This window comes from Musca autumnalis, unplaced genomic scaffold (assembly GCF_047663935.1).
Source record: "Musca autumnalis isolate F117 unplaced genomic scaffold, ASM4766393v1 scaffold_1, whole genome shotgun sequence".
In the NCBI taxonomy this organism is placed as follows: Eukaryota; Metazoa; Arthropoda; class Insecta; order Diptera; family Muscidae; genus Musca; species Musca autumnalis.
Window position 1 is genome coordinate 152,064,445 of NW_027411644.1, and position 13,715 is coordinate 152,078,159.

General features: G+C 33.9%; 1 protein-coding gene across 1 annotated transcript; it reads left to right on the top strand.

The window, feature by feature from the left end:
• Nucleotides 1-7,086: 7,086 nt before the first annotated feature.
• LOC141390889 (membrane metallo-endopeptidase-like 1) lies at nt 7,087-9,277 on the top strand. The gene has a single exon (XM_073963823.1). The coding sequence runs from the start codon at nt 7,208-7,210 to the stop codon at nt 9,227-9,229; it is 2,022 nt and encodes a 673-aa protein (XP_073819924.1). The 5' UTR covers nt 7,087-7,207; the 3' UTR covers nt 9,230-9,277.
• Nucleotides 9,278-13,715: the final 4,438 nt, after the last annotated feature.

Here is a 13,715-nt window from a genome sequence, read left to right on the forward strand (position 1 = left end):
GTGCACAGGGATGCGGTATAACGTAGTCGTCCCGTACCGACTACAGCCGTTGTTCACTTCCATTCCTTTATTACTTGTGCACCTAAATATCTCTAAAATACACATAAATATCTCAATTCCGCTGAGATTGAAATTTTAATTCTTTGTGGTTATGAATAAAAAAGCTAATTATTGAAAGAGAGCAAAAAACTACAGTTGAATGTGGTTAAAACGACTACCATTTTCAACGAACTGTTTTAAGAAAGGGAAACATGAATATATCTAACAAACAGTTCGTTATAACATTGTTCGGCTGTACGCATTTTGCTTTTGTTCCAAGTAATGAGTTATTCCGAGGTATATGACATAAACAAACTGCTAATAATTTATATTTAATCGATATATGAAAAATATGTGTGTAGTATAATACACCCTATAGCTTTTGTACGCTCAACAACACGAATCGATTTGAATGTTTAAAAAAGTGTTGGGATTGGGTTGAGATTTGTTTATTGGTGAAATAACTGGAATTATTTACCAAAAGTAGGAAAGAAATGCACAGTGGTCGCTGCCATTGACCAAAACCATGGCGGAATAAGATTATTGTCTTAAAATAATCCATTAACTGCATTGAAATCATGATTTTCAATAATGCTATTGTTATTGGACAATTTCACCAAGAAAAGAAGATACCTTAATGAGAAGTCTATTGATGATTTGAATTTTGGGGAAAATACTAATTACTAACGCAAGATATTCAAAAAATGTTTTTAAAAAATTTGTGGATAGTACTGTATCGAATATCCAAATTGAAGTTGTGGTCTTATTTTTTTTTAATTTAAATATATTTTTTCAAATTACTTTAACCATTTTTTTATTTATGTGCATTGTATTTTTTCCAATCATTTTAGCCATGACTTTATTTTTTATGTGTAGATTGTAAACTGAAAATTGTTTATTAAAAAAATTAAATTAAGATATTGGTTGTGAGAAAAACGAAGATATTTTGTGAACATTTGGGTTATGACTTTTTTACAACCTCATATCCCTGTATCATAGCGTGATGAGTTTTGCCATAAGATTACATAAAATCTTAATTAAAAGGTGATTCGGTGAAAAAACCTCACGCACAAAATGATTTTAAAATTTGAATTTATCAAAATTATGGACAATTTTTTCAAGTCACTGAAAACAGATATATAATTGAAAATAAACTTTAGAGCCACATGAGATAATTAAAATGACATAAAATTTATTTATCACAATTTTTCTTCAATTCTGAGAATCGTAAAAATGTCGTAAACGCTTTTATTCAAAAATATAATTTTTTAACAAAAAACAAAAAATTTAAAATGTTTTCAAAGTGACTTTTTTCGCGACTTTTTTAATATTTGAATTAAATACACGTTATTATAGTTAGTAGTAGGCTTATAATTATTCATTCGTGCAACAAAAAATATTTTTTTTAAAAAACAATTTTTTTCATTTCATATATTTTTCCAAAAAATTATTTTTTTAAAGTCAATTTGTGCGTGAACTTTTTTTATATTTCAATGGAATAAACGATAGCATAATGATTAATAGGCAAAAGTTCATTCATCCCTGCTACAGGAAATCATTTTTGAGGAAAAATGTCAAAAAGTCATAACCCTAGTGAACATTCACTTCGCAATCCAACAACCCTTCAATTGGTGACCCCGACAAACATTAGCATTTAAAGAAAATCTTCAAAATGCAAGGCCAAGTCCTTTTACCAGGAGTAAATCCACCATCACCGGAACAAGGCAATAGGACTGCAAATTCTATTACAGATGAACCCTTGGCGGCAGGACAACAACAAATTTCCAGACTTGGTGTAAAGATATATAGATATCGTTATGGATGTAACGTCTTCCAAAGCAGAATCATGGTATTTTATCGCTACGCAGTGAGTCCTTGAACATGATAGCCCAAATGGCAGGCAAATTTGCTGATTCTGCGGAACCTTGGAAAGTTAATGCTATTTCAACAAAGCCTCCGAAATCTTTTACAACATCAAAAATACGAAATCGACGAGCTTACAAAGAAGATTGTGAAAATGGCTAGTAGCGGCAGAAGTCGGTCAAGTTGTAAAACGGAAGGTGATGTGTGCAGCCTTGCTCATGATCATCAAATCGTCCATCGGAAAATTAGATGGAGAGCCGAGAATTGTGACGCCTAATCAACTTCATTATATTTTTCAACAATACTGGCATGCCCTGCAAGTTTGGCGCAAAATCAACTAGATCCTTCAGCACCTGAGCTGTTTGTTGCTAATCAATCTTCCATTAAAACATATGTATGTCACGATGAAATTGTCTTATAGTTAGGATTGAACATAATTTTTACCTGGACTTTCATAACAGCTGATGATAGACCAATATAGAGCTGACTTCCACAATCATGTTGGATTATTAGTCGATATAAAGAATAATCGTCTTATAGACAACGCAATAAAATCAAGAAGTTAGGGTACATTGTTCTGGTGATCTGAAATAATATGTAACGTGACCGTTTCATACAATTCTTACATCTCATTCGACCCGTATTTATATCCATCCCACCTTAATATTTCCATTATACCGTCACTATCAAACTTACAAAATTACCCCATACTCAATACTGGCATATCATCTATCATACAGCATATGTTGGGCTCAGTGCAGTCAACAACAATCCCATTCAATAATAATTCTCATTCACTTAGTGCAACCACCCGAATATATATTCACCACCCGAATATATATTCAAGTCGTCGATCACCAGCCGACAAAGTACGACAAGACGTATGGCTGGTCCGCAGTCTCGTTACTCGTTAGCTACGATTCGAACAGTAAGCTCCAAGTCACTTAGCAAGCTCCAGTCTCTTAGCAAGCTCCAAGCTCTTAGCAAGCTCCATGCTCTTAGTAAGCTCCAGTCGTGTAGAGGCGAGTCCACCCGACAACTGCCGAGCCGAAAGCTACCGATTGCCCCGATCCGACAGCAACCCGAGTCTTGTAGAGCCGACATAGTGACCTGTCAAAGTTGACATATTTTCTTATGCGTAATTTTCTGATATTCATCATAAAAAAAGTTGGAAGTATTTTTGGCGCCAAACAGTACATTTCGACAATTCATCGAAATAACAATTTTATGTGTGGTAAATATAATAATGTTCCACAAACATCCCAGGAGGGACAAGGGAGACTTCTCATATATCAATGAGTGCACCCCGATTCATATTATCTCAATGAACAGCGAACAGCGTGTCTTACGACACCACTTGTAGAGAAGTTTTACATGGCTGAAACACTCAGGAAATGTCGCCAACATTATGAGGGGTATTTTGCCACCGTTGGAAATTTGATGTTGCCTGGCCTCGGAATCGAACCTCAGACCTTCTGAGTGCAAGGCGGGTGTGCATACCATTGCACCACGGTGGTAAATATATTTTTAAGATAATATGTGATGCCTTTTTTGTCGTGTCGTTTGCTTTGCTGTCCGTGTGTTCTTTGGAGTAGCACTTTCGGTATCGAGGTGTATCGAGGAAATTATATATATGAGTTGAAAGATATTAATGTGTACTATTATTTTTTGAAAAAAAAAAAATAACCACGCCCATTCGCCATTTTCGTAAATATCTGATTTAAGATTACTAAACTTAACAATATACAGTATAGTCTCGATAATCCGAATACCACATGTTTGGACGATGTCCGGATTATCGAATTGTCCGGATTACCGAGTAGTCACAAAAACACATAGTTTTGTAAGTTAAAATCATTAATATCGGAGGTTTACTAAATAATAACCTGACATCTAAAGTAACCGAATTTATATTAAGCAAATATCACGGGTTCCGACCATTTTAATCAGCTTTCCTGGCTACTAAATTTACTTCTTAATTTTACTCCTCCATTTTCTGACATTTCCTGTGTATTTTTGTAGTCTAAAACTTTTTTACAATACAACAATCCGTAGTTGCCGGTGATTTTGTATATCAAAGAATGAAAACAAAAGGAGTCATGAGTTTTTAAATAATTTATTGCAATTTCTATACCAGTAGGGCGATTCAGTAACTTTTAACGACTGTCGAATTGTTATTTTTATCGCCAGGTTTTGGTGTTTGCAGTAACGATTGTGTTATTCAGTAACTTATGTTAAAAGACTATTGAAAATAAATATTTTAAAATGGTATCTCTGGATATTCAAGATGTCAAAAATAAAGAATAAAATAAAAACAAGGAAATAGAACATATATAAAACGTATATTCCGCGAAAAATAAACAATTTTTATAAAATAGGAATGAGAAATAGCTATTGGGAATGAAATAGGAATGAAAACAAGCTGGGAACAGATTGATATGTTTGGAGCCGATGAAGTACTTGGAGATGAAATGTGTTTCAGTAATTGGTGACGAATACGGTGAATAACAAATATCGCAAGAATCGTCAACGATTCCACCATCCATTCCTTCTAGTGCAGAAAAAAGATCATGGCGTGGTCAAAGTTTTTAGAAATAACAAAGAATGTTAAATGCAGATAGTAATCGTTTTAGGTTAATTGCAATATTAATCTTTTCATACTTAGATGTGGGCAGAATTTAATGCTGCGAGTAGTGTAGGCCCAAGAATGTTCACAGAAGACATCAAAACTATGGGGTGGGTCTGATGGCATATGCATCCTCTATTAAAAATCTTTTTTGAAAGACCTTCAGTTATAAATAAAATACATAAAAATACATTTAACATGAAAAACATAAACTTTCCGTTGCATTTTGGTTTTGAACATACAGTCGAATTCGCTTATAACAACCGTAAAAAACGTGACGAAACGCGGTCGTTATAAGTGCTATTCTAGGGGCCGAACAGGCATGTTTGACTTTTAGATTACATATGCCGTTAAAAGAGACTGTCCTAGTCGCGAAGTAATCTTATGTCTATAGCAGGTTCTCTCCTAAAATTGATTCCAAGAGATAAACCCTACATAAGTTGTTCAAATGTCATTTTTCTATAACAACAAATCGTCGACAATTTAACAACACAAAATTTATTGCTGTTAATTTAACGACAAAATTTTAAATAACAATGAGTAAAGTTGTTAAAAATGTTTCAGAATACCAAAGTCGATAAAAATAGGGTTAAATTTTTTAAACAACTTGAGTGTCGATAAAATGTGATAGTGAATCGAGGCACAGAAGTGAGATTCTTCAACTTATTTTTTTGAGTTACCGAAAAAATCGGTAAAATTAAATTGTTTATAATTTCGGCAATTAACGATATTTTTCAGTAAGTTAGTGATCCAAAAAGTAGTCGTTAAGTTCTGCTGTTAACTTTTATTTAAACTTTTCATTCATAATTTTGCGTTTTTATTTTACCTTTTTTATTTTTATTTTTTTGTAAAAAAATTTATTCTTCTCACACGAATTGTCAAATTTTGTAGATCGATTTACTCGCCTTGGCGCAAACGGAGAACACTGATTTTTAAATGAGGAATTCTTAACTATATTTGGAACTCATCTACGAAAAATTAAGTCTGCATGCCGTCTGTGGGCTTAGCTATGGATGCCTAAATTATTACGAATATAGACGAACGAACAAAAATAAGTTACAAAAACAGGGGGTAAGAATCTAAAAAGTCTAAAAACTAAGCTATTAATTTCAACGCTTTAAATGTTTTAAACATTTCTAGTCAAATATCATTGGAATACATTACACAGTCCTAAGGGAGTTTCTCACTAATCGGAGGTCTGAACAACTAATTCCTTTAGAGGAAAGAAACACCCAACCTCGGTTTTATGGGAACTATGCTACCCAAAATACTGTTGCTTATTATAGTTAGACATCGATGGTTGAAGGGTTGAAAAATCATCCGAGTTTATTCCATATTGACTGTATAACTGTGTCAACAGTGGCTACCCAGAAAAACGAGATGTGGACCGAAAACTTTGAACAACTTAATTTTTCTTATTTATACAACAATTGATATTGCTACGAATGAAAACGTCAATGAAAAAAATAAGAATCTAATGCTCAAGATAGGGAAAATATTGATGACCGGATTATCGAGATACGAAAAATATGAGATGTCCGGATTACTGAGTCTACAATATAAAAAAATCTAGTGTCCGGATTACCGCGTTGTCCGGATTAACGAGTGTCCGGATTGTTTTTATACCCTCCACCACAATATGGGGGGTATATTACGTTTGACATTCCCTTTGTAATTCATCGAAATAATCATTTTAGACCCACGAAAGTAGCCATTTCTTGATCAGCGTAAAATTCTAAGTCGACTTACCCATTAGGGCTATAACCAAAAAATACCACGCCAGTACCATGTGTGGAATATTGTCCTGATAACGAAAACGCATGTTTTAGTTCGATTAAGATTTCTAAATTCCTTTTGAACATTTTTATAAAGAAAAATTTTAATGTTAGTTTTTTGAACAAATATTTATTTCTATAGGCTTTATTTATTAAAAAAAAGCACTTAAAATATCGCGATTTGGCGAAATTTATGTATTAGACCCACGTAGAATTTTCCGATTTTGAAGATTGTATTCAATTTCAATAATAAGTAGCTTATTTAATAACGATACGCTATTATAATGGAAAGTATATAAGAACATATAAAGAAGTAATACACCAAATTTTGTTAAGATCTGATCATGTTATTAGGCGACTTAAACCTGAAATCTTGAAAATGTATAGGGGAGCTATATCTATATCTGAATGATATGGACCAAATTTTGCAGATTTGGTTCTGAGCCCATTATAAACATACATATGTAGGAAATTTCGATAGCATTGCTAGTTTGCCCCTGTGATTTGTTGCCTCACAACCCTGCCTTTGGTACCACAGTGGGACGCGTATGATTAAAAATATATACTCCTACCACTCATACATATTTCATTCAATTATAAAACTGCACAAAAAATGAAACCGGTTTCAGAATTGCCTTCACACCAATGCAAACCATCATCACATGTAGGTCAGTTTATTAACGACTTTGCCTCCCTTGCAAATCTGTCATAAACAAAATTAGCAGCTGAGAGTGAAGAGCAGTGGTTGTCTATAAATACACATGTGCCGAACAATTCAGTTACTCAGCTACCATAAGCGATACATGATTTAGTTATTAAATTTGGCTTGCTTGGCACCATCGCATTTTTGGCAGGAATCTCTTCAGAATATTAAAAATGGAGTTGTATTTTTGAAACATAATAAATGGGTTTCTATAGTTTTCTTTGGAAATGTGTTGTGTTGTTGTGGAGTAGTGTTCACAATGAGCCGAATCCAGTTACGGAGCTATCACCTGATATAAAATTTACTCCTACTTCTCCACCTCCCTACCATTTGGTACAGGTTCGCAAATATATGAATGAATCGATAGATCCATGTGAAAGCTTTTACGATTTTACTTGTGGAAATTGGAAAACGCATTTCCCAGCAAATGAAAGTGTAAAACATACCCACCTCTTCGATGAGCTTAACAAACATTTTGATAGTAAACTTGGTGAGCTTTTAACTAATAAAAGTGTGGATGACTCAGTATCGCAACGTACTGTAAAAACATTTTATTTCTCATGTCTGAATCAGGAAACAGCAACAAGTGTTTATCTTAAAGAAAAATTGAAACAAATCGCAAATGAATTTGATTTGTATCCAACATGGCCAAATTTCAATAAGCGCAAGGGACAGGAATTTAATTGGCTTGAGACTGTGGCAAAAATTTCACATGAATATGGATTTAATATTATTTTCGGATATGCCATTAAACCGGATGCCAAAGATCACACATCACACAATTTAATTCTGGGAAGTCAAACATTTGAACCACACTATCAACGTTTAAGGCACGAATATGAAATCATTTTAAGACATCTTAATTTTCAACCAGCGACAGCTAATGGCATTGCCTGGGAGGTAATCGATTTTGAATCGAATTTATTGCAAGCTAATCGTTATGGGATCAAAAGCCCATATAGTGGATCTGTAGACGACATTCACAATAAATATTATCCTGATATCGATATAAAACAGTTTTTAAATATCTCTCTTGGTTACATAACCACTAGGGTTGTGTGGCTTGAGAATCCCGGATATTTGGAAAACCTTGTAAAAATTTTAAAATTTACTCCAAAAGAATCGGTGACCAACTATATTGTCACACGATTACTACACCATTTTTGGATTGATTTGGCTCACGAGCCTATTGGTCGAATGGAATCATGCCTAAAAATTACCAAAGACAAATTTCCGCATGCATTAAGTCAAATGTTTTTCAAATCCAATATAAAGCTAAGAGAAAAAGTAAAAGACATTGATGGATTATGGACGCATATAAAATCAACTTTACAACAGATATTCAATTCTAAAAGACCATTATGGTTCGATACATCAACCCGAAAAAGGGCTATAGAAAAACTACACTCGATGACACTACAAGTGGCAACATATGAAGATCACAACTTTGACAGGGAATATCGCTGGCTGTCGATTAAACCACACGATTATATTGAAAATTTACGATCTCTTAATTCGTTTAAAGCTCTCAAAATGCGCCATTCCCTACATCAGAAACCTCAGCATGAACACATCTCATTGGATCTCAAGACACCTGTTTATGTGATTTCTTCAAATTCAATTATTGTTCCAGTTTCGATTTTAAATTCCAATTTCCTATGGTCAACTTCGAATTCACTAGTAATGAATATGGCCCATTTGGGATTTTGTATTGCTCACGAAATTATGCATGCCTTCAGTGGAGAGGGTCGGCATTATAATGAGGTGGGTAATTTTGCCAAGCATTGGAGTAAGGAGGCTGAATATGAATATACCAAATTGGAATCATGTTTAGATGGTCAGTATGGAAATCGGACACGGAACATCAATTTACTGCCAAAGTTACACAGAAACACTCACAAGCAAGATGAAAATGTTGCAGATAATGCCGGCATTATATTGGCCTATGAAGCTTTTAAAAAATTGTCCGAGAAAGAAAAATTTAAAATGGATTCGTCCTTGAGCTACACTTATGAACAATTATTTTTCATCAACTATGCTCAGTTGTGGTGTTCCGATACCTGGCAAAAGGAAGCAATGCATGCTACCATCCATTCGTATCGTCACGCTCAAAATGAATTGCGTGTTGCAGTACCATTAAAGAATTTTGTAGAATTTTCCAATGCATTTAATTGCCCCAAAGGCAGTGATATGAACCCCAATCTTAAATGTAAGTTTTTCTAAAGGTATATTTTTGTTTTTGAATAAAATAAGATCGTAAAACATAAAAAATGGTTTTTGATATTTTTGAGAAGGCAAAATTAGTAGGCGAAATGGACAAAAACTAAATTTCACAGTTACACTAATTCACAGCGGATTTCTATCATGTTTCTTTATTATCTTTCAATCAGAACATTAATTCTTAAATCGGTTAATAAAAGGAGGCCACCGTGGTGCAATGGTTAGCACGTCCGCCTTGCACTCAGAAGGTCTGCGGTTCGAATCACAGGCCAAGCAACATGAAATTTACAACGGTGGCAAAATTCCCCCTCAGTAATGCTGGCGACATTTCCTGAGTATTTCAGCCATGAAAAACTTCTCCACAAGTGGTGTCTTAGGACACGCCGTTCGGACTCGGCAATAAACAGTAGGTCCCATATCATTGAGCCAATATGAATCGGCGTGCACTCATTGATATGAGAGAAGTCTCCCTTGTCCCTTCGGGGATGTTGTGGGAACATATGTATGTACATATGTATGTAAATCGGGTAATAAAAGGGAGTTTTCGAATATAGGAAAAACAATAAAATCGTTGTTTACAGTGTTTTATTTAGCTTGCTTTGGTCCGTTTAGTTAAAATCTGGTAACTCATTTTTAACAGAGTTGCAGTTGACCAATCGAACTGAAATTTTGCACACTTTTCCAGATTTAGATGACAATACATGAATATGGAATCAAAACCAATATTGGTCAATTTTATAGTGTTTAATCTGGTAACTCAATTTTGATACAGTTGCAGTTGACCAATCGGACTAAAACATTGCACAGTTTTCAGATGACAATACGAATATGATATTAAAACAATCCATTTTACAGTGTTTTAACGGTGTTTTATTTAACTTGCATTTCAACTCTGGTAACTCATTTTTAACAGAGTTGCAGTTGACCAATCGAACTGAAACTTTGCACACTTTTCAGATTTGGATGACAATACATGAATATGGGCCCAATTTTTCCTACAGCCCCCATATAGCGGTACCACCCGATTTCAGGTATTTTGAGGATTTTATCTTCATTTTTGCCCGAATTAGATGTCATTTTGTATTTCCAATGATACAGACATTTCCCCACCAAAAATTGTGAACATAAGTCCAGGTTTTGGTATAGCCCCCTTATAGCGGTACCACCCGATTTCAATTATTATGAGGATTTTATCTTCATTTTGAGGCCGAATTGGTTGTAACGTGGCATTTGGAGTCCCAATGGTACAAAAACTTCTCCACCAAAAATTGTTGACATACATAGGTCCAGGTTTTGATATAGCCCCCATATAGTGGTACCACCAGATTTCAAGTGTTTTAAGGATTTTATCTTCATTTTTAGCCAGAATTGGCTGTAACTTGGCATTTGGAGTCCCCAATGGTACAGAAACTTCCTCACCAAAAATTATGGACATAAGTCCAGGTTTTGGTATAGCCTTTATATATCGGTATTACACAATTGACTATAATTTGGTTCTCAGTGGTCAACAAATTTATTTACTAAAAAGTTAAAAATAAAATATAATTTAAAAAATTAAATTTCAGTGTTTTATTTAGAAATGCACTTAAAACTAGGAAATAATTTGTCGCTTAGCCTCAATAAATATATTCTTTCTCATGATGGAATCTCCCAAATAAAACGCTTGCATTTAAATTAAAAATGGTGGCAAAATTAAACGGCAAGCGTTTTATTTGCGAGATTCCATCATGAGAAAGAATATATTTATTGAGGCTAAGCGACAAATTATTTCCTAGTTTCAAGTGCATTTCTAAATAAAACACTGAAACTTAATTTTTTTAATTATATTTTATTTTATTGGTTAACGTTTGAACATCAAGGCGTATAATTTAGGTTAGTATTTTTCTAAGTAACGCCTATATCTAATATTCAACGCGACGTACTAAAATAATTCACCATCCTACCTCAAAAGCGCTTTTGGGGCCTGCGTATTTCCCAAATACGTTATGACCGAAATCCCGTTTAAAACACAAAACCGCGTTAAAACATATTAAACCTCGTTTAATTCGTAGACACAAATAATTGTCTTTTACAATAAATTGATTTTCATGATTGGATTGGCTTTTGTTTTCAAAATAGAAAACATACACATACATATATACAAAACCATGGTACAATAATACAGGTAGCATTATCATGCCAGCTGATGGTAACATAATGTGTCAATTGCATTGAATTGATGTCAAATTTTGACATATTATGTTGCCAACATTTGCCGATGCGGCTACCTGTGTATTTGTACCATGTACAAAACATATTATACGTTCTGTCAGAGTTGAATTTTTTCAACTTGAAATAAAAAACCCTCGACGTATTTCGGTAGTATTCATAAGAATACATGTGTTCTACTTTTTTCATAACAAACGCTTTGGGAATACGGACGTATTTAGGCATTGACCTAATATGAATGATACGCATTCATGCTCAAAATACAAAATATTAAGGCTAAACCTCAATTATTGCGTGTTGCGTGTGTGTTATTCAAAACAAGTACAAAATATATATATTTCAAATTTGAAATACACGTAGTTTGTTTTTAATGATTTGGTATAGTACGTGATACAAAATCAATATATTTTTTGGTCAGAGGCTGAGGGTATACAGTGTCGGCCAAAACTAAAGCATCCCCAATTCGAGTTACAACAAAAACTATTGAAATCAATATTTCCTTGAGTATGCTCTATTCTGGATGACACAAGTACATCTTTTAGGCATAGAGGATACCAGCAATAAAGATATAAATAAATAAAAAGAAAAATAAAAATAAATGTATAACTTTGTTTCTTAAAAAAATTATCATTTTAAAAAAATGTACTGAGCTGACTGATACTTTCTTACTTGTTTTCATTTGGCATTTATTTCCTTTTGAAAAATTTTTAATTTCACATTTTCCTAGAAACTGAATTGAGCCCCAGGTCTTAAACTTCACTGTTCCGAAATTTTGTGTGGGAGGTACCCAAAGGAGTGGACTGATTGAGTCCATATTGGCACCTCATGTCTGGTAGAAATTTTACGATGTGCAAAGTACCGAACAACTCGGTTACTTTGAGAGTTATTGTGCCCATAGTCTTAGAGAAAGTTTTTTTTTTTGTGTTGGAGGTACACGAGGGAGTGGACCGTTATGAACCATCTTCGAACTTACACAAAGTTTGGACAAAATATTACAAAAGCCAAATTTTGGACCCAATCGGTTGATCGAGAATTATTGTGCGCTTCATCCAGCCAAACAGACGGACGAATATGGCTAAATCAACTCTAAATTATCTGAAAAGGATTTCGTCCAAACATACTTGTGGTCCAAAAACTTATTTCGATGGTGCACATTTTGCCAGTATGAAAGTCTAACCGCTTTGGTCCAAACTTTGGATCTCGAAATATTTTGTCCAAACATACCAGCCACACAAATGTTCAACATTTTTGTTTAAGTCCGGTTAAGGGTCTCTTCTAGAACCCATTGGAAACTTTTACCTAAGGTACTCCTGATTGTAAATGACTGGTGGGCGCCATATCTATCGAGAGGAATGTCTGCCAAAATAAGACCCACGCCCATTTAGATACCTCCCCCGCACAACTTTTGGGCTTTAACCCAAATCCATATTTCTTTCGCAAGTTCATACGAAATGTTTGAAATTTTGTATTTGGTCTTTCTTGATGCTACAAAACGATTCTCCAGAACTTTGCCAGTACAGGTCCACGTTTTGATATCGTTCCCATACCTCCCGATTTTCGATATTTTCAAGGTTTTAGCCTCATTATCATGCTGAATTTTGGTATTAAGTTTTCTTTGGGACTACCACTACTATTACAACATTTTCAACCAGAAATGTGTATGTACTGCCACCACAGAATGGAACCGCCCGATTTTCGGTATTTTGAAGGTTGCAGCCACATTCTCTTACTAATTTAGCTTCAATCTCAATTTATATGCTCTGTTCCAGAACCTGCAAAAAGCTACTATTTTTTACTATGATAGCTTTGTTACTTTACTTTTTTAATCGTAAAAGTAGCAAAAAAGAGATCTGTCAAAAGGAAAGGAACGGAAATATAGTAGATCTGGCAGCAATGTCAAAAAAGCAAACATGGCTGCTTAAAACAAATAACAAGAAACAAAATAAATTTCACTGTTTTTTATTTCACTGGTTTAAATTTTTTATTATTTATATATATTTCATTATATTTCTTTCTACTGTGCTTTGACAGTGCGCGTTGTTTTCTTTTGCCTTAATTGTCAAATCAGCAGTTTGACAGATTTTCTATTTTTACACCACGAAATTTGTCGAGCAGAAAGTACTATCAAATTTAAAATCATTTATTGCACCCCTATATATCAGTAGAATTGATATATGTAACTATAGAGGAATAGCTAAGTTAAATACTATTCCCAAACTGTTTGAGAAAATGGTTACCGAGGAATTGTCTTTTCAAGTAAAATCTCATGTATCTAAATACC